Raw genomic sequence first — 18,754 nt, forward strand, 5'->3', positions numbered from 1 at the left:
GAGAGAAAAAATTGCTCTTGACTTCTGTGAAATGATAGGCTGGGAGAGAGGGCAGGGATAATGTGACTTTCCCTTCCTAACCCCATCTTAGGTCAGTTCTCTCTTCCTGGCCTCCATGAAGTCACCAGCCTCCAGTGGGCCCCACCCCATTGCTCCTCTAGGGACTTACTGGGTATGGGTGAACTTCTGAACTTTAATTCTAAAACTAAAGTAATCCAAAAAAAGTCATGATTTTAAGACATTTTTAAAAATGGTTTTATTGAGGAAACTGAAACATGGTTAGCCAGCAGGCAGTGAGGATGGGGGGAGCGGCAGATAAATGATGAGAGAAAGTGTAGACAAATATAGTCATAACAATCAATGAATGAACATAGGTAAAAATGGCGCTAGGCAACTTGAGGAGATAAGTGGGGGTTGGGAGAGATGGGAGGGGGAGAACAATAAGGGTATCACACATTCATCAAGATGCATTGTACTTGTAAATTGGCATGAATTGAAACCTCCTTGTACAGCTACTTAAAGATTAAAACAAGAGTTTTAATGCCTCTTCCCCAAATTAATTTTAGTCTGCTATAACACCAGACTAGCAGGTATGAGGCCCTTAGTTCAAACCAGAGAGAAAGAGAGAGAGTGGGGGGGGATAGGGGAATTAGAGAGGAGGCAGGGAGGGAAGGAGAAAGAGAGAAAGAAGAAGGGAGAGAAAGAAAGAAAGAAAAAGAAAGAAGATGGGAAGAAAGAACTAGGGGAGAAATGGGTTTCTGCATCATCTAGAAGGATTGCTACCGGTAATACCACTTTCCAGCCAGTGCCTACTGATAGTAGTGCCCACTGATTTGGCACTCGAAGCCTAAGGCTGGTATAGATTGCTGGTAGTGCCAATTAAAATTTCAGAAGGGTGTCTCCAGGTCATTCCATGTTGTGGAAAGGTGTAAACTAGCCAGCGCCAATGCAAACCCAGAGAAGGAGGTCAGGATCAGAAGAGTGGGCAGAGTATCTGCCACAGCACTGTAAGTTGTGTGAGTTACTCATAATACGCCATGATGTTCAGAACCCTGGGGAGCCGCCTAAGTCAACTGGTCTCAGTGCAGTGAAATTCCTATTCCTTGGTTCCTTTTTCCCACACTTACCAGGATTTTTTTTTTTTTTTGTGCAGTACTAAGGCTTGTACTTGGGGCCTGGTCACTGTCCCTTAGCTTTTTTTGCACAAGATTAGCATTCTAGTGCTTGAGCCATAGTTCTCCTTCTGACTTTTTAGTGGTTAATTGGAGATAAGAGTCTCCTGGACTTTCCTGCCCGGGCTGGCTTCAACCTGTGATCCTCAGGTCTCAGCCTCCTGAGTAGCCAGAAGTATAGATAAGTTTGAGCCACTGGTACCTGGTTACCTCATCCATCTTAAAGAATAATGTTCTAATAGGATTCTTTGGAATGAAGAAGGTGGAATGGGAGCTTTCCCAAAATGACAGTGCTCTCTCTTCCCCTGAGGTGCTCCTCCCTCACGGTACCCAACCCCATTTCCCCAACTGTGTACCTAACGGTTGGCTTCGTAGGCTTTGGCTGGCTTTATGGAAGTCCATTCAACTATGGCATCCACTAGAGAGGTAGGCAAGTAGCTCAGGGGGATGTAGAAGAGCTTGGCATCCCAGCCAGCTGAGTAGCGAGTACGAGGGTGACAGGCGATCAGAGCATGCTCCATACAGTCTGTCACCATGAACAGGTCCTTTGAGCTCTTTTGGGGCACTGCTGTTAGAAATTTCAGATCTGGAGAGAATGAGAAACTGATTCAGATATCTGTCTCCCTCCCACCACTCCTACTCTGGGATCAGTGAGGAGAGGGAAGTGTCTCTTAAGACCTCATGCCTCCCACCCTAGGAAGCCAGGTCCTAATCCATCCAAATACTCTGAAAGTACCAGACCATCCACAAGGAGCAATTGTTCCACACTCTGCCTCAGTTCCTGGGCATTTGGGCAGGGCATTAAGCAAAGTTCTCTATCCTTAAAAGAAGGAAAGCTAGGGGCCGGGAGTTTGGCCTAGTGGTTAAAGTGCTTGCCTAGCATGCATGAAGACCCGGGTTCGATTCCTCGGTACCACATACATAGAAAAAAGCCAGAAGTGGTGCTGAGGCTCAAGTGGTAGAGCTCTAGCCTTGAGAAAGTCCAAGGACAGTGCTCAGGGCTCAGGCCCTGAGCTCAAGCCCAGGACTGGCAAAAAAAAAAAAAAAAAAAAAAAAAAAGAAGGAAAGCTAAGCAGATGGAAAGTAGGCGCTCCATCCAGCTCACCCGCATGTGCAGTCTTCCGTGCCTGGCTTCACTTTCCAGTTCCAGCTTCTGCTATGCTAGGGTCCTGTCTTAGGTCAATGATTGCCCGTACAATACTAAAGAATTCATCCATGGCAAACCATAGACTATCAGAGGCACTTATCATAGGCTAAGGATTCTGGATGAGGGTCCAAGTTTCCCCGCTGTCCTCAGTTCACTTACAGGATGCCAGAAATTCCTCGCCATAGGCCTCCTTGATCTCTGAGCTGGCCTGGTTCCATAGCTCCTTGGGGCTCATCAGAAATGAATCACTTTTGACTAAGTCAGTGTTGAAGAAACCAGGTTCAATAATAGCCACTTTCACCCCAAAATAGAGGAGTTCCCTCCTGCAAGACAAATGGGCAGAATGCAAGGGTTTCAGAGGGAGAAAAAAAAAAACAGAAATAAAACAATAACAATCCAATGAAAGACGGGGAGAAAAAAGTTCAAAAGCTTGAGATCTGAGACTAAAAGTCATAAAGAAGGCATTGCATCTGCACATTTGAATAGCACTACAAGTATTGTGCATAGATCTGCTCTAATCCTACCTAGCAATCAAAGAGTTCCCTTCTACCATTTTCTTCACATCTAATGGATAATCAGGCTTTGTCCACATCATCAGCTCCATACTCCTTGGGCCCTCCATCCCCACTCCTACCGCAGGGAGCTCTCAGTTGGGCTCCTGCAACTGTCCTCTAGGCAGCATCTCTTCCCTCATCTTCTCTCCTTGCCACTCAGAGCCATTATTCAAATGCCTCGTGGCCAGCATGGTACTTGGTTGCTGATTGGCCCAAGTGAGAAGTTGCCCTCCCAACAGTATGCTTTATACCTGCCCAGTTTCCTTTCTGCCAGGCCTGGCCTTAGCCTTTCCCAAGGAACCCCAGCAGCATGGACAGTAAAACTCCCACTGGTTCTGGGCCGATGACTTCTCACACTCGACATTTTCTTTCCATCCTTTTTACACAGCTACTAGGCTCAGCTCTTCCTCTCTTGGCTCAGACCCCTTCTGTAGGACCTTCCAGAAATCTGGTGGCTACCATGATCACCATAGCTGACACAATGGCAATGACAACTCTGTCTGTCTTGTCCCTTCCTTGCCCAGTTGCCAGCGATTTTAGGTCAAGGCCAGAATCTGATAGTGAGCTTAGGCACAGTTATTGTGTATTCAAACAAGAGTCTCACAGGGATCTGTTGAGTTACGCAGGATGCCCATCTCAAGGACTCTGAAGCTGAGTTCATGGGGCTAGGCTCTGGGCCCAAATTATCTCTGTTCTATTACTGTTCAGACACTCTTCAACTATGGATCCTTATCAGGACAGGGTAAGTGTAACTGAACATAGGCCTGGGATCCCCTCCCTGTAACCAGGACTTGGAAAGATGGTTTCCAACAAATGGTCACCTAAATCCAGAAAAAGGAAGGTACAGTCACAATGACCTGAGAAAGAAGGTCTCTCCAAATCAAGGTAGTTAAAGCTGTAATCAAACAAGACATCTTGCTGGGTGCCCGTGGCTCACGCCTTGTAATATTAGTTACTCAGAAGGCTGAGATCTGAGGATTGAGGTTCAAAGCCAGCACAGGCACAAAAGTCTGTGAGATTCTTATCTCCATTTAACCCACAGAAAACCAAAAGTGGTGCTGTGGCTCAAAGTGGTAGATACTAGTTTGAGCTGAAGAGCTCAGGGACAGTGCCCAGGCCCAGAGTTCAAGCCCCATGACCAATAAAACATAAGACATCTTGCCAAAGGTGCCCCCAGGGTATTTGATCTCTGTCCAGTACCTGAGAGAGTCCGAGAAGGCTTCTAGGCCATACTTGGAGACGCAATAACCACCACCAGGAAATGCAACCCGGCCCAGGATGCTGGAGAGATTGACTACTCGGCCCCTGGCCTTCTTCACTAAGGGAAGCATGCTCAGTGTGACCTCGATCACCCCCAACAGGTTCACATCCAGAATTTTTACAAAGTCCTGTTTGCTCAGCCACTCAATGGGGGCACAGGGAGAGGCGATGCCTGCATTGTTCACCAGGCCCCAGAGTCCTGGGGACAGTGGGAAGATAAGAGAGAGAATGACATTGTATTAGATTTGTGCAAGGTGGACCCCATTCTGGCTCTCATTCACGTTCAGCTAGGTGCAGAACATATTGACAGGTACTGGACTGGGAGCGAGTAGAATGAATATATAAGGCTTCAGGGCTATGGGTGCAGATTCAGGATGGTGGGATTGACAAATGTATACCTCCCTTCTTCTGTGTGTGTGTGTGTGTGTGTGTGTGTGTGTGTGTGTGTGTGTGTGTGTACTGTGGCTCAAACTCAGGACCTCACATTTTTACTTGGCTTTCTCACTCCAGGCTAGTACCCTACCATTTGATCCATGACTCCACTTCTGGCTTTTTGCTGGTTCATTGAATTGGAGATAAGAGCCTCTTAGATTTGTCTGCCCAGGCTGTCTTTGGATGGCAATCCTCAGATCTCTGCCTCCTGAGTTGCTAGGATTAAAGGTGTGAGCCAAAGCACCCTGTTCTTCCTGTTGTGTCTCTTCCTGGTCCAGCCCACTGCCTCATGGGAACAGGCAGTCACCTCAAAGCTGATAGATGTGGGGAAGATCATGTGCATTCATTAGTCTGGAAACATAAATGATGTGGGAGGTTTATGCACTAATGTCATCCTTCCAGACATTTTATTCTTTCACTTAAACTTCCAGATTTTAGTGGGTAGCATATACAGAGTGCTCCGCACTATCTATTGGGAGGGAAGAGGAGAGGAGAAAGGAAAAAGAACAATACATGAGGAAAAAGGGAAGAAAAGGCAAGATTTATATCTAGGTGGAATTTGGTTGGGGAATAGAGACTCAAAGACCCAGTTTGGGGAGAATTTGGAAAACAATGCTGTGTTTGTCTGAGAAAACTGGCCTTGAAACTTCCCCGGCAGAGATATTGAGCAGCTGTCCGGAAGAAGCACTTGTAAAATGCAAGAGCAGCTTCGGGGAGGAGGCAGGACTTCCTCTTCCCACACGTGGCACACAGGCTCTACCCCTTATTCCAGAAATGCTCCCTTCTTCCACAGTGCTGTTCTTCCATCTCTCTCCTGACCGCCCCTCCCCGTTCACTGATTTTTGTCTAGTCATTCTGGACATTGGTACGATGCATTTAAAGAGATGTAAGTAAACCGAAGTTTTCCGAGATGCCATTTATGACAATAAAAAGTAAGAAATAAACTGGGTATGTAATGCATGCCTACAATCCCAACATTGGAGAAGCTGAGGGATGAGGGTCTCAAGTTTAACTCCAGCCAGAGCTAAATAGCAAGACTTGTCTCGAAAACTTAAAAACAGTCAGGTGCTAGTGGCTCATGCCTGTAATCCTAGCTACTCAAGAGGTTGAGAGCTGAGGACCATGGTTCAAAGCCAGCTTGACTGAGCAGGAAAGTATGTGAGACTCTTATTTCCAACTAATCACCAAAAAGCCAGAAGTAGACCTGTGGCTAAAGTGGTAGAGTGCTAGCTTTGAGCAGCTCTGAGATCAAGGTCCTAGAACCAGTTCATGTATGTGCGCGTGCGCACACACACACACACACACACACACACACACACACACCCCACAAATAAAATAAAACAACTTGAAAACAAAATGTGCAAAGCAATTCCTGAATTCAAACTCTGGAGATATTTTTAAAAATTAAGAAGGGGCCAGGAGCGTGGCCTAGTGGTAGAGTGTTTGCCTAGCATGCACGAAGATCTGGGTTCAATTCCTCAGTACCACATACATAGAAAAAAGAATTATATGTCAAAGGCTGGAATTATTAAATACTATTATTTGAAGAAAATTTCACTAAGTGGCAAAATTGCTCATACTAGAGAGTGTGTGTGTGTGTGTATGTGTGTGTGTGTGATTAAATTAATTGGAGATAAGAGTTTCATGGACTTTCCTTCCTTGGCTGGCTTCAAAGCATAATTCTCAGATCTTAGCCTCTTGAGTAGTTAGGATACAGGCATTTGCTGCCAGAGATTGGCCTATTGTTTATTTTGTGTAATAATTTTCTTTTTTTTGCCAGTCCTGGGCTTGAGCTCAGGGCCTGAGCACTGTCCTTGGACTTTCTCAAGGCTAGAGCTCTACCACTTGAGCCTCAGCACTACTTCCGGCTTTTTTTTTCCTATGTATGTGGTACCGAGGAATCGAACCCGGGTCTTCATGCATGCTAGGCAAGCACTTTAACCACTAGGCCAAACTCCTCAGCCCTGTGTATTAATTTTCTTTGGTGGTAGTACTGGTGTTTGCACTTCATTTAAGCCACACTCCTAGCCTCTCCTTCCTCCCCTACACCTTTTTGTTTTTGTTTTTTGTTTTTGCAAGTCTTGGGGACTGACTCAGGGCCTGAGCACTGTCCTTGGGCTTTCCTGAAGGCTAGAGATCTATCACTTGGGCCACAGCACCAGTTCTAGCTTTTCAATATATGTGGTACTGAGGAATCGAACCTGGGTCTTCATGCATGCTAGGCAAGCACTCTACCACTAGGCCAAACTCCCGGCCCTCCCTACCCCCCTTTTAATGAAAAGAATAAGATGCAAACTATGAAGTAAATATATTCCCACCAGGTATCAGTGTCTCACATTTATAATCCTAGCTACTCAGGAGGAAGAGATCTGAGGACTGTTGTTTGAAGCCAGGCAAGGCTTCACTAAGCTAAACTCTCACCCTGATGTGCTTTCTTAACCCCCCAAAACACAGATAATACAGTGAAAGCAAGAAGAAAGAAAAGAAGGAAGTAAGGAAAGAGAAAAAATGATCCTCTTCCTAGTTTTGTCCTGTCCTGCTGAGAACCTGGGCCTGGCCTTGGCTCTGGTGTAAGTGGCTCCTGAGAGAAAGGTGGCCAGTATGAACAGGCATGAATCCCACTCCGGTAGCTGCAATGCCCACAAAGCCCACAGCTCCCTGCAGGGGATCACACAGAATCCTGCCAGGGAGCGCATAGGAAGGAGCTGTCCCCTGTCTCCACAGAAAAGAAACCATACACACACACAGGCAGTACCTCTGTCCCCCACACGCTCCTTCACCCACTGCGTGGCTGCAGCAATGCTCTCTGTGCTGGTGACATCCAGGACCACAGTCTCCAGCCTGCCTGACGTCTTGTTCCTCAGCTGCTCAGCCCCCTTCTCCGTCAGACACGCAGCCAGCACCCTCAAGCCTCGCATGTCCAGCTGCCTGGCCAGCAGGTTCCCGAAGCCCGAGTCACAGCCTGTGATGAAGACGTACTTGTCCTGGAGGTGGCTCACCACCTGCCTCTCTCGGTACCAGCGCAGCAGGTAGTACAGGCCCACGAGAGCCACCAGGCAAAGCCACATAGCTTCTCAGAGGACAGGTGAAGACACAATGAAGTAAAACAAGTCTAGCAAAATAAACCCAGAGAGCTGTGGCAGACGGGAGCCTACAGGTCTCTGGCGTGTAGTTCTCACGTCCCTCCCCGATCACTGACTCTCTGGAACTTTTTTTCTTCTTTAATTATTACTTTGCCCCACCTTTCTGCTCTTTGGACTGCTTTTGATTATATTGATTGGTTAATCACCCTTGAATATTCCAAGTTATGGCCACAAGCAAAGCACAACTACAAAATCCCACTTTCCTAATGCATTGATTCCTCTGTAATTTCTTATGCCCACACAGGAACCCACACACCACATATACTTCACGCTCTACTCTGTCCAAGTTCCAGGCTCAGACTGACTCCGTGTGCCTTGCATGCTAACACTCATCACGGGCTTTCTCTACACATTAGGTGTTACTGCTTGGAGCCAAAACACACAGTGAAACCTCCAGAATGTGGGGTTCCTCATCAGGTGTGGCACCCAGAATCACTCCTCAGAAAATGAAGTCCCTGTCATTCTATACCAAAAAAACCACAGGAAAAAGACAAAGGAGTGGATCAGAAGACTCAAGTGCCTTCCTTGGGTTGTAGTTGTCTGGAAAGATAGAGCCTTAAACAAGGAGACTGACCTGAGAGGTAAAGAAAGGGAAGTAAAAAGAGAATGGGAACTGGAATCAAACTCCAAGAGTTACTGGAAGGGAGAGTGTCTTCTGCCTCCTGAAGATAATCTTTTCTAAGCTGCATGGATCTCACGTTGCAATTGCCATTAATTACCCTAACCAGTTTCCCCACATACTTTCCCAGCAAACTATAGGTAAAACTTCCTTGTACTAGGACTTGAACCAAGAGCCTGGGCCCTGGCCTTAAGCTACTTCTGCTCAAGATCAGCATTCTACCATTTGGGCCACACCTCCTCTTCTGATTTTTTTTTCTTTTGCTGGTTAATAGGAGATAAGAATCTCACCGACTTTCCTGCTTGGGCTGGCTTCAAACTGCAATCCCCAGATCTTAAGTAGCCAGGAATGTATGCATGAGCCTCTAGCACCTGGCTTAGAAGAAACTTAGAGTGCTATGTGAAACTTTGCAACAGATCCATGGCTGTAGGGATATGCTGGATTCTTCAATGACAAGTTAAGATAAATCAGGGGTTTCCAGCCAGGATGGCAATAAAATTTTTCTTAACCCATATATACATAGATCTCTCTTTCTGATCTGAATGGATGCAAATTATTACCATCTAAGATCAAAGTTCTGGCCACAAGTTCCCAGTAAATTGGGCGTTGTGCAACCCTCTCTTTCTGCCCCTCCTGTTTCGATCTCACAGCATGTTGGCATCAGTTCTATCTCCATGAGGACTGAGTTGTGGAGCACCAGTCCTGGCTACTTGTCTCATGCTTTTTGTTCTTCTGTTCTTGGTCCTTTCTTTTTGGGTCACACATGGAGAATCTGTTCCCCTTCAGACACTGATGATCTAAAAGTAGTAAAGACTCATTAAACAAGGACCACAGGAACAGCCGGGTGTCTTGATCCTCAGCCAGGCATGGAGGGCTCTGTATGGGCACATAGGAGGGAGCTTCCTCTCTAGAGACCAAAGACTGTACAATATAACCTCCTTTTTCAGAGGGCAGGGTAAGGAGGGGTAGGGAGCTAAGCGAGTGAGAAGGAACAGAAAAGTAGTCCATATTTCCCTATTACCCAAAGTTCTGCCATTTAGTTAAAGGAAGATGAAGTAGACTAGAAAGGAGAGCCTTTTCCTGCTCTGGCTGGAGAAGCATCCTGTCCCCTGCTGGCTAGTTTGAGGTAATGCCATGTTGGCTCAGGTGTTGGCTTAGGATCTGCCATCTGGCAGGACTTGTCTATTCCTTTAATACCACTCTTTCTGCTGTTAGGGTGTTCTTCCTCTGGAGCCTATCAGAGCCCCCCAGAAACGAGGAAAACAGTTCTGGCTGGTAAGACATGAATTACTGATACAAACCTCTTTCTAGACCTCTGGGGCATGTAACACCATTCTAAACCAGACAGAGAAATTCAGACCTAAAAAGACACACTCCTTCCTGTCAGAAATGGGAGATCTGGGAGGAAAAAAGGGGGAGCCACTGAATCTCTGATCTTAGAAAGACCAGCATAGAGCCGGGAGTTTGGCCTAGTGGTAGAGTTCTTGTGTAGCATTCATGAAGACCTGGGTTCAGTTCCTCGGAATTACATACATAGAAAAGCCAGAAGTGGTGCTGTGGCTCTAGCCTTGAGAAAAGCCCAAGGACAGTGCTCAGGCCTTGAGTTCAAGCCTTAGGTCTGGCAAAAAAAAAAAAAGACAGGCATAGTGGTATAGTGGTAAGAGAAGTGTTTTTGTTTCTTGCTGCTGCTGCTTCTTCTTCTTCTTCTTCTTCTTCTTCTTCTTCTTCTTCTTCTTCTTCTCCTTCTCCTTCTCCTTCTCCTTCTCCTTCTCCTTCTCCTTCTTCTCCTTCTCCTTTCTTCTTGTGCCCACATACAATGACATGACTGAGCTCTAGTCCCTGCTCAGATCCACTAGACAGGACCTGGTCTCCTTCTCAGGAAATGAGTCCTGGGAAAGACAGAGAAGCCTGAGGGTCTGAAAAGACTTAGAAGTCTAAGTAAATCATAGGTCCGTGTTTGAAAGGCTTTCCTTCTACCAGGTCAGGCTGCTGGCTTCTAGGTGGAGCCTGGAACAGCACCTATAAATAATTTCTGTCCGTGGAGATAAGAGGTCACTTCTTGAATGTACCCAGAGAAGGGTCATAGAAATGAATTCACACCACTAACCACTTTCCTCCTCATATATTCACATTTTTCAGCAATCAGTGTCACTTTTCAGAGAAAAAATGATATGAATCTTGAAGCCTGGTTCAGCCTGAAACAATGCCTTCGTTTGAATATGGCAACATATTGTTCTCACTCACAGGTGAACTACTTTGACCCACACCCACAGGCCTTTTTGCTTTCGTTAATATTTACTAAGGTCAGGCGGTTTCTTGCTAGGGCTGGCTTGGACTTTGATCCTCTTATCTATGCCTCTCATCTAGTTGGAATTATAGGGTTATACCACCACATCCAGCCCTCATGTGTTGAATGAGTCAAACACAGAGCTTTTCTGGCTTCTGTGTTTCTGGCTTCTGGTCGTACCTCACATCTAGCAGAAGTGAATGTAGAGGTAGAAAATATAACACCGGGCTTCACTCCTCACTTCCATCTGTATTCCATACCCATCTTTATAATAAAGAATATCACTTTGAAGCTCTTCAAGGGCAACCATTATCTGTAACCTTGTGGGGCATCACAGACCCTTGAGAACCTAATGAAGGCCCTAAATCTGCATAAAAGTATACATTCACAATATAAAGTTTCCTATATGGTACTTTGCAGGGGGTTAACAGGAATGCGTTATTAGATACAAGGAATTCTGGTTTAAAATCCTTAGTAGAGATTTAGTTGAATTACTAACAGTGATCTGGGAAAGTTGTTTAGTTCTTTGTGCCTCAGTTTCCTCATGTGAGAGTAGCCACTTTATCATTGTCATGAGGCCTAAAGGTGGTAATTCATCTCCCTTATAACTGCGTCCAACACATGGTGGATGTCCAGTGACCGTTATTACATTTCTTCTGCGCTGACTCTTTGTGGCAGCTGAGAATGTTTCACCTGCCAAAGAGGAAGTGGGCACTGACCCAACTCAGAGAAAGATGGTGGGTGGCGGGACTCAAGTGTCTCAAGGTGAATTCCATTGAAGCGGTGGGAGAAAGGCATGCTCACGTGTGCACCCTTCGTGTGCATCTGTCATCAACGTCTTCACTTGGTATGCAAGCAGCCTGCGACTCTGAAAGGTGGAGTGCTGTACCCAAAGCCACACAGCCAACCGAGTAGTGGAACAAAATATCACAGTCAGGTCTGGTTTCCCACACTCGTTATTATTCACTCTGTCTGCTGAGGGGTGAGTGATCAGGAAAGAGCTTAGTACAACAAGCCACGGAGAGTAGTGCACCCTTCTTTGGAAAGCCCGAGAACCCCCCTTTCCAGGGTTGCTGCACAAATAGGCTGGCTTCCTCCTAGTAATAAGGCCACACTTGTCTTTTCACCCAGTGACCTTCTAGAAGCTGCTGCTGAAAGGAAGAGTGTAGTCATTGCCAAATTCTCTGGCCTCCACCTGCCCCTGTTACATAGGTGAGAAAAGTCAGGAGAGGTTTCTAGAACAGCCTAGTTAACCTTTTCTTCGGAGTCTCAGTTCCAGCCTTGGGAAGCCGCCAGCCGTCCTTCATGTGTCTGGTTATCACCTCCCGAGTACCTTCCTTCCTTTCCCATTGGTGATCACAATGTCTGGTCTATAGATATTGAAAACAAAGCATTGGGGTGTGGGGAAGGAGAAAGAGTAAATTTCCAGGAATTGTTTCAAGGCAGCTACAACTGCTGCTTCGAGAAAAATGGTGTGCCCTCCATAGCTGCCAAAGAGACTACCTCCATCCTGTCCTCTTCCCTGTCCTCACGCTCCCTCTCTTTTCAGCTGCCCCCCACTCCATAAAAGAAGGTCACGCTAAGATGGCAAAGTTCTCACTTACTGCTTCCCGAGGGAGTGCTGTCCCTTTGAGGCTCTGCCAGAAGGAGCCACCGCGACACAGGGTTGGTAAGCTGGGCACCGGCAGGGGCTACAGTGGGTAGAGGTGAGTTAGGTGAAAGGAAGGAGGATATCAAAGTAAGCCATACTTTACGCTGTTATTGTCATGGCTCATGATAAATGTCTTGATCTAGATGAAATCTTATAGATAAAAGCAGGGTTTAAGAAAATTGCAAAATTGGGCCGGGAGTTTGGCCTAGTGGTAGAGTGCTTGCTTAGCATGCATGATTCCTGGTACCACATACACAGAAAAAAGCTGAAGTGATGCTGTGGCTCAAGTGGTAAAGCTCCAGCCTTGTGCCCAGGCCCTAAGCCCAAGTCCAGGACTGGCAAAAAAAAAAAAAAAAAGAAAGAAAGAAAAGAAAATTGCAAAATGAAGTGGGTGTCCTGTGGCTCATATTGTAATCCTAGCTACTCCATAAGCTGAAATCTGAGGATTAACATGTGAAGCCAGTCTGGACAGGAAAGTCTATGAGACTCTTACCTCCAATTAACCACCACAAAGAGCCAGAAGTGATTGCTGGGTGCTGGTGGCTCATGCCTGTAAGCCTAGCTACTTAGAAAGCTGAGATCTGAGGACAGTGATTTGAAGCCAGCCTAGACAAGATAGTCTGTGAGAGACTCTCTCTCTCTCTCTCTCTCTCTCTCATGTACTTTATTGTTGTTTTAGAGGTGATGTACAGTGGGGTTAATAAGTACATTTCCTTTCACACAGTATCATCGGTCCCTCATTCTCTCCCATTCCCTTCCTCCCATCTCCACTCATGAATTGCATAGTTCAGTTCACTCTCTTCAACGTGTGAGGTTCTTATCTCCACTAAATTACTAGAAGAAGAAAAAAAAAGGCAGAAGTGAAGTTGTGTGACTCAAGTGGTATAGCACTAGCCTTGTGCAAAAAAAGTTCAAGAACAGTGCCCAGACCCTGAATTCAAGCCCTAACACACACACACACACACACACACACACACACACACACACACACACACACACACTACACTTTAAAAGACTTCCCTTCTACGGAGATGGATGATAGCGTTAGTGGTTTTATAACAATACGAATACACTTAATGCCACTGAATTGTACCCCATAAAATAGTTAAAATGGTAATATTTGCAAACTTTATCACAAAAAGGTTAAGCCAAATACCATTAGCTCATGCCAGCAATCTTGGCTACTTACAAGGCTACAAATGGAGGATAGTGGTTTGAGGCTATCTCTCATTTACAGTGTATAACTGGGTGCAGTGATATTAGCTTGACATCCCAGGCTATATGGGAGACAATTAGGAGGGCCACAGTTACAGACTAGTCTGAGTAGAAAAGTCCTTAAGACTCCATCTCAATGAAGGGAAGCTGAACACGGCAATATCCTCCTGTCATTCCAGTGACAGGAAGCCTAAAATGGGGAGATTTCAGTCTAGACAGAAACCTGTACAAGAAATCAAGAAGTGCAACCTTACCTCAAAAATAATCATCACCAAAAATAGGGCTAGAGATGCGGCTTAGTGGTAGAGTGCCTTTCTTGCAAGCCCATGGCCCTAGTTCAAACCCTAGTACTACAACAACAACAAAATTAGCAAACTTAAAACAAAACGTGATATGAACATTACTCTGCCACAGAAGAAAATGAAGCACAGATCCATGCTACAATGTGGATGAACCTCAGAGACATTAGATGCCCAGAGGCAATAATGCCATGGAAATGGAAGGTAGGCTGGTGGTTGCCAGCTCTCTCATTTTCCCTCAAGATCAGGCCCTGCGGGGTCACGGGCCCCTGGAAGGGTGTCACTGTGTGGCCCACTTGTGCAGGAAGTACCACAGGCCACCACATGCTGTGCGCCCTGCACTTACCCCAGCTGAGCTTCCATCAAGGGCACTGTGAAGGACAATTGGGTTAAGCAGGCTGGTATGAGCCAGGCATCAGTGTAATCCTAGCTACTCAAGGGCTGAGATCTGAAGATCAGGATGTAAAGCCAGCCCCGGCAGGAAAGTCCATGAGACTCTCATCTCCAATTAACCACAAAAAGCCAGAAATGGAGCTGTGGCTCAAATGGTACAGTGCTAGGCTTGAGTGAAAGAGCTCAGTGCTCAGGCCTGGTTCAACCCCCACAACCACCACCACTACCACCAACACTACTAACAACAACAACAAATAGTGGTTGCCAGGGGCTAGAAGAAAAGAAAAGAAATGGGTACAGGATTTTATTCTGAGTAATGAAAATATTTAGGGCTTAAGCCCTGAATAATATGACTGTACTAAATGATAAATGATATGACTATACTAAACACCATGGAATTACTTTGAGATGGCTTTGTTACAAGAATCCAGCTCAATTAAATCTATCAGCATACCCTCAGTCCAGCATCCCAGGTCCAAGTGACTCCACTGTGTTCAGTGGCTTGTGTGGGTCAGGTGAATCACTGAGTGCCAGAGTGTGAAGGAGCCCCCCTCCATCCCACAGAGGCAACTCCTGAAGGTTCATGGAGGTAACAGGTTCCTGAGAGTTTGGCAGTTCAGCTGACACAAGCCATGAAAGGATGGGAAAAGACTTGTCCCTTTTTTTCCAAGTTTCTATCCCAGCTAGGTACACACCATACCCTCCCATGGAGAAGCCAAAAGTCTCCTCTCTCTTTCTCCCCATCCTAGAGTCTCCCTGAAGCTGACACCTCTCCCCACCATATTCCTTCTCACATTCAGATTCTCCTCATGATTTCACCTCTGGTCACAAAATGAAGTGGAAGAGCCAGTAACCTTAGGGGAGGAGGAGACAAGGGGGATGGTAGGTGGTGAATGTGAACCAGGAAGGAGTCCAGAGTTATTGGGCTGAGCATGGTGTACAATCCCAGCTACTCAGGAGGTAGAGATCAGCCTGTGATCCTAGCTTTGCAGGAGACTGCATGAGAATTGGTGTCTGAGGAACAGCTTAGCTCAGGTCTCATAATCTCCAGACCCTACCTGAAAAATAACTAAAGCAAAAAGGGCTGGAGGTGTGACTCAAGTAGTAGAGTGCCTGCCCAGCAAGCCCAAGGCTAAGTTCAAACCCCAGTACTTCCTTTATACAATATAGTCTAATTTTCCAACCCAATATAGCCTAATTTTCCAGTCTACTACATAGACTCCTATGTAGTAGGAGCCTAGCTAAATAGGGGAGTAGGAAGAAAGTTACATCTGGATCAGATGTTGGCCATGGATGTCCCTGTGCTGAGCACTGACTGCTGAGCACTTTATTTTAATGGCTTGTTTAAATCTTACAGCCTCTCTCTTAGTAGATACTATACAGCAGAGGCTGTAAGAGGTCATTTGTGCAGCTGGCATGTGATGAACCTGGGCTTTAGTGCTTGCATCTTGCGCCAGCCCCCCTCTCTCCTGGGTCTTTTGCTGAGACATCCCCTTTAGCTGGATTGGGAGAATGCAGGAAAAATCCCAGCCCTCTCCTCTATCGCCTCAGCCAGTGACAGCTCCTTCTCTACTTCCCGGATGAAGGGCGGTTGGCCCCTGAAGCCAGCAGCAAAGCCAGTCTCCCCCTGAAAGCCACAACCCCTGAAGCCTCTTGGCAGCTAACAGCCCTGCTCTTACAGGACCTGGGGGAGGAGAAGTACTTCCAAGGGAGAGCCAGGTGAGTGTCACCCTCTCCTGGGAAAGATGGGAGAAGTCAGAATTTGGAGACACCTGGCTTTCTTGTGTAGAACCCTAAGATTTATTTCCCTGAGGGCAAAGTGGTGTGTGTGTGTGTGTGTGTGTGTGTGTGTGTGTGTGTGTGTGTGTGTGTGTGTGTGGTCTAAATAGGACAGCGCAGGAGCCCTTCATGAAACCCTGCTCCAAAAGCATGCCCAGGAGTGAGGCACTCACAAAAACTGCTTGGCAACACTTGGGCTGAAAAGCAGGGTTATGACTGGCTGGCACTGGTGCAAATAGTCCCAATCTCTGCGAGTGCTGAAGACACAGTGTGTCTGCACAGTGTGAATGTTAAACATACTTTTCCCATCTCTTTAGCTCCAGACTCTACACACACACACACACACACACACACACACACACACACACACACACACACACACACACACACCCCTAAGTTTTTCCTTCTCTTCCAACTCTCCCTTCTTCCCAGCAGGTGTTAGCTAGTCCCCATGTCACTCAACCCCAGCTCTGGGCCGGGCCCCTCAGAGAGCCCCACTGCAGGACCCCACCATGACTCCGGAGAAATCCACAACTGGACCGAGCTGCTGTATTTTCTCAATCACACTTTGTCCGAGTGCCACGTGGAGCTGGATGAGAACATCAAGAAGGTGACCCTCTTCGTCCTCTACCTGGCCCTCTTCGTGGTGGGGCTGGTGGAGAACGTCTTGGTGATCTGTGTCAACTGGCGCCACTCCGGCCGGCCTGGGCTGCCGAACCTCTACATCTTCAATATGGCGGTGGCTGACCTGTGCATCATTCTGTCCCTGCCCGTGTGGATGTTGGAGGTCACCCTGGACTACACCTGGCTCTGGGGCAGCTTTTTCTGCCGCTTCACTCATTACTTCTACCTTGCCAATATGTACAGCAGCATCTTCTTCCTGATGTGCCTCAGCGTGGACCGCTATGTCACTGCCACCAGTCGTTCTCCCATGTGGCAGCGTCATCAGCATCGGCTACGACGGGCTGTGTGCGCAGCTGTCTGGTTCCTGGCGATCGTCATGCCACTGCCGGAGGTGGTACACATCCAGCTGTTGGAGAGCTCGGAGCCCGTGTGCATCTTTATGGCGCCTCTGGAGACGTACAGCACCTGGACTCAGGTGGTAGCCCTGTCCACCACCATTCTGAGCTTCCTGCTGCCCTTCCCTCTCATCGCCATCTTCAATGTGCTTCTGGCCTGCCGGCTTCGGAGACAAGGCCAGTCCGAAGGCTCGCGCTACAGCCTGCTGGTGTGTGGCTACATCACCGTCTTTGTCGTCTGCTGGCTGCCCTACCACGTGACTCTGCTGGTGCTCACGGTGCAGGGGATCTATACCTCCCTCCCTTGCTACCTGGCCCACCTGCTCTACTTCTTCTATGACATCATCGATTGTTTCGCCATGCTGCACTGTGTCGCCAACCCCATCCTGTACAACTTTCTCAGCCCTGCCTTCCGAAGCCGGCTGAGGAGTGTGGTGGTCCATTATCTTCCCAAAGACCAGGCCAGGCCAGGTGCCCAGGCTTCCTCCTCCTCCTCCACACAGCACTCCATCATCATCACCAAGGACGGCAGTCCACCCAGCGCCACACATGCCCACCCCCGCCCCAGCCCAAACTCCCAGGTGTCCTCTGGGCCCCCAGCTCTGCACTCTGCCACCGCATAGCCAGCTGAGGTCGATTCCAGGCTGTTTGGATCCAGAAAGTAGAAGGACGGGGAGGTGAGAGATTTGCCAGGGAGGATTAGAGATGGAAAGTCTCAACTGAAACTTTAATTAAATAACTATCTGAATTTAGAATTATCTTTTAAAATACAGAAGTGGGGAGAGGGAGAGGGTGGAATGGAAAGAAAAACAAGCCCTTCCTTGGTGATGTACTACTTACTTGGGTTTTTGTGTGCGGGTGGGGTGGGAGGGGAAGTCAAATAAATAATAGAGATAGCCATGGCTCTGGATTTCTGAGACTTTTGCACAACCAGCTGGACTTGGGAAGGCGGCCTAAGCTGAAGGGATGCTCTGTACAGTGAACTAGATGTCCTCATTTCATAAATCACCCTAGCCGGAAAAAGAGAGTCCCGCAGGAACCTTGCAAAACTTTCCTTTTGTGTTTGTGTGCTTGTTGATTTTCCATCTCACTGTGCAGTTGTGGGGACAAGAGGCCAGAGGCCAAGGAACCCGGAGGCCTCAGAAGGCCACTCCCTGCCAGTGCATCCTCAGTGCAATGATAAGTAGAGGGGGTGGGACAAAGCGGGGGCTCAGACAGGCACCCTGGCAGCTGGGTCAGCAGGATGGTCTTTCCACCCTTGACATCCAGGAAACACGGTTCCATTTCCTTGCTGATACATCTCCCTCCCCCTTGTTCATCCTGCCCCTTCCCCTTCATGCAACCCCCCACCCCACCCACAGCCAGACTGTGTTCCTCACAGCTGACCTTCTCGCCTCCAAAACTAGGACACACTATTTTTTTTCTTTCTTTCTTTCTTTCTTTCTTTCTTTCTTTCTTTCTTTCTTTCTTTTTTTTTTGTCCATTGTGGGGCTTAAACTCTGGGCTAGAGCACTGTCTCTGAACTCTTCAGCTCAAGGCTACTGCCCTACCCATTTAGCCACAGCACCACTTCTGGATTTCTAGTAGTTAATTGGAAACTAAGAGTCTCATGGACATTAGTGCCCAGGCTGGTTTTGAACCGAGATCCTCAGTTCTCTTCCTCCTGAGTAGCTAGGATTACAAGCCTGAGCCACCTCACTCAGTTCAAAGTAGAATTTTCTGATTTCTGTCACGGGACATAGCTGTGGTACTAAGTCCTTTCTCTTTCACCAAGTATCTTCATG

General features: G+C 47.2%; 2 protein-coding genes across 3 annotated transcripts; one reads left to right on the top strand and one right to left on the bottom strand.

Moving 5' to 3' along the window:
- Positions 1-231: 231 nt before the first annotated feature.
- Positions 232-7,994, bottom strand: Rdh16 (retinol dehydrogenase 16). Its single transcript, XM_090327443.1, has 4 exons — positions 7,321-7,994; positions 4,074-4,332; positions 2,479-2,642; positions 232-1,758 (listed from the first exon to the last, which is right to left on the bottom strand). Exons 1-4 carry the CDS (start codon positions 7,631-7,633, stop codon positions 1,529-1,531), a joined length of 966 nt encoding a protein of 321 aa, XP_090183569.1. The 5' UTR covers positions 7,634-7,994; the 3' UTR covers positions 232-1,528.
- Positions 7,995-15,775: 7,781 nt separating this feature from the next.
- Ackr5 (atypical chemokine receptor 5) lies at positions 15,776-17,822 on the top strand. 2 transcript variants are annotated; one of them, XM_090327454.1, is made up of 2 exons: positions 15,776-15,891; positions 16,384-17,822. In XM_090327454.1, exon 2 carries the CDS (start codon positions 16,403-16,405, stop codon positions 17,591-17,593), a length of 1,191 nt encoding a protein of 396 aa, XP_090183580.1. In that variant the 5' UTR covers positions 15,776-15,891; positions 16,384-16,402; the 3' UTR covers positions 17,594-17,822. The 2 variants fall into 2 exon arrangements, with proteins under 2 accessions (XP_090183580.1, XP_090183574.1); XM_090327448.1 differs by having other exon boundaries at positions 16,387-17,822.
- Positions 17,823-18,754: the final 932 nt, after the last annotated feature.

This window comes from Megascapheus bottae, chromosome 2 (assembly GCF_031878675.1).
Source record: "Megascapheus bottae isolate mThoBot1 chromosome 2, mThoBot2.hap1, whole genome shotgun sequence".
In the NCBI taxonomy this organism is placed as follows: Eukaryota; Metazoa; Chordata; class Mammalia; order Rodentia; family Geomyidae; genus Megascapheus; species Megascapheus bottae.

Bases quoted from the DNA above. Each gene is read 5' to 3' on its own strand.
- Rdh16 (XM_090327443.1), bottom strand. From the start codon at position 7,633: ATGTGGCTTTGCCTGGTGGCTCTCGTGGGCCTGTACTACCTGCTGCGC. The intron at 4,333-7,320 runs GTACTGCCTGTG...CACTGTCCCCAG, and splicing joins GGAGCGTGTGGGGGACAGAG to GACTCTGGGGCCTGGTGAAC. The intron at 1,759-2,478 runs GTAAGTGAACTG...CATTCTCTCCAG, and splicing joins CGAGGAATTTCTGGCATCCT to ATCTGAAATTTCTAACAGCA.
- Ackr5 (XM_090327454.1), top strand. From the start codon at position 16,403: ATGTCACTCAACCCCAGCTCTGGGCCGGGCCCCTCAGAGAGCCCCACT.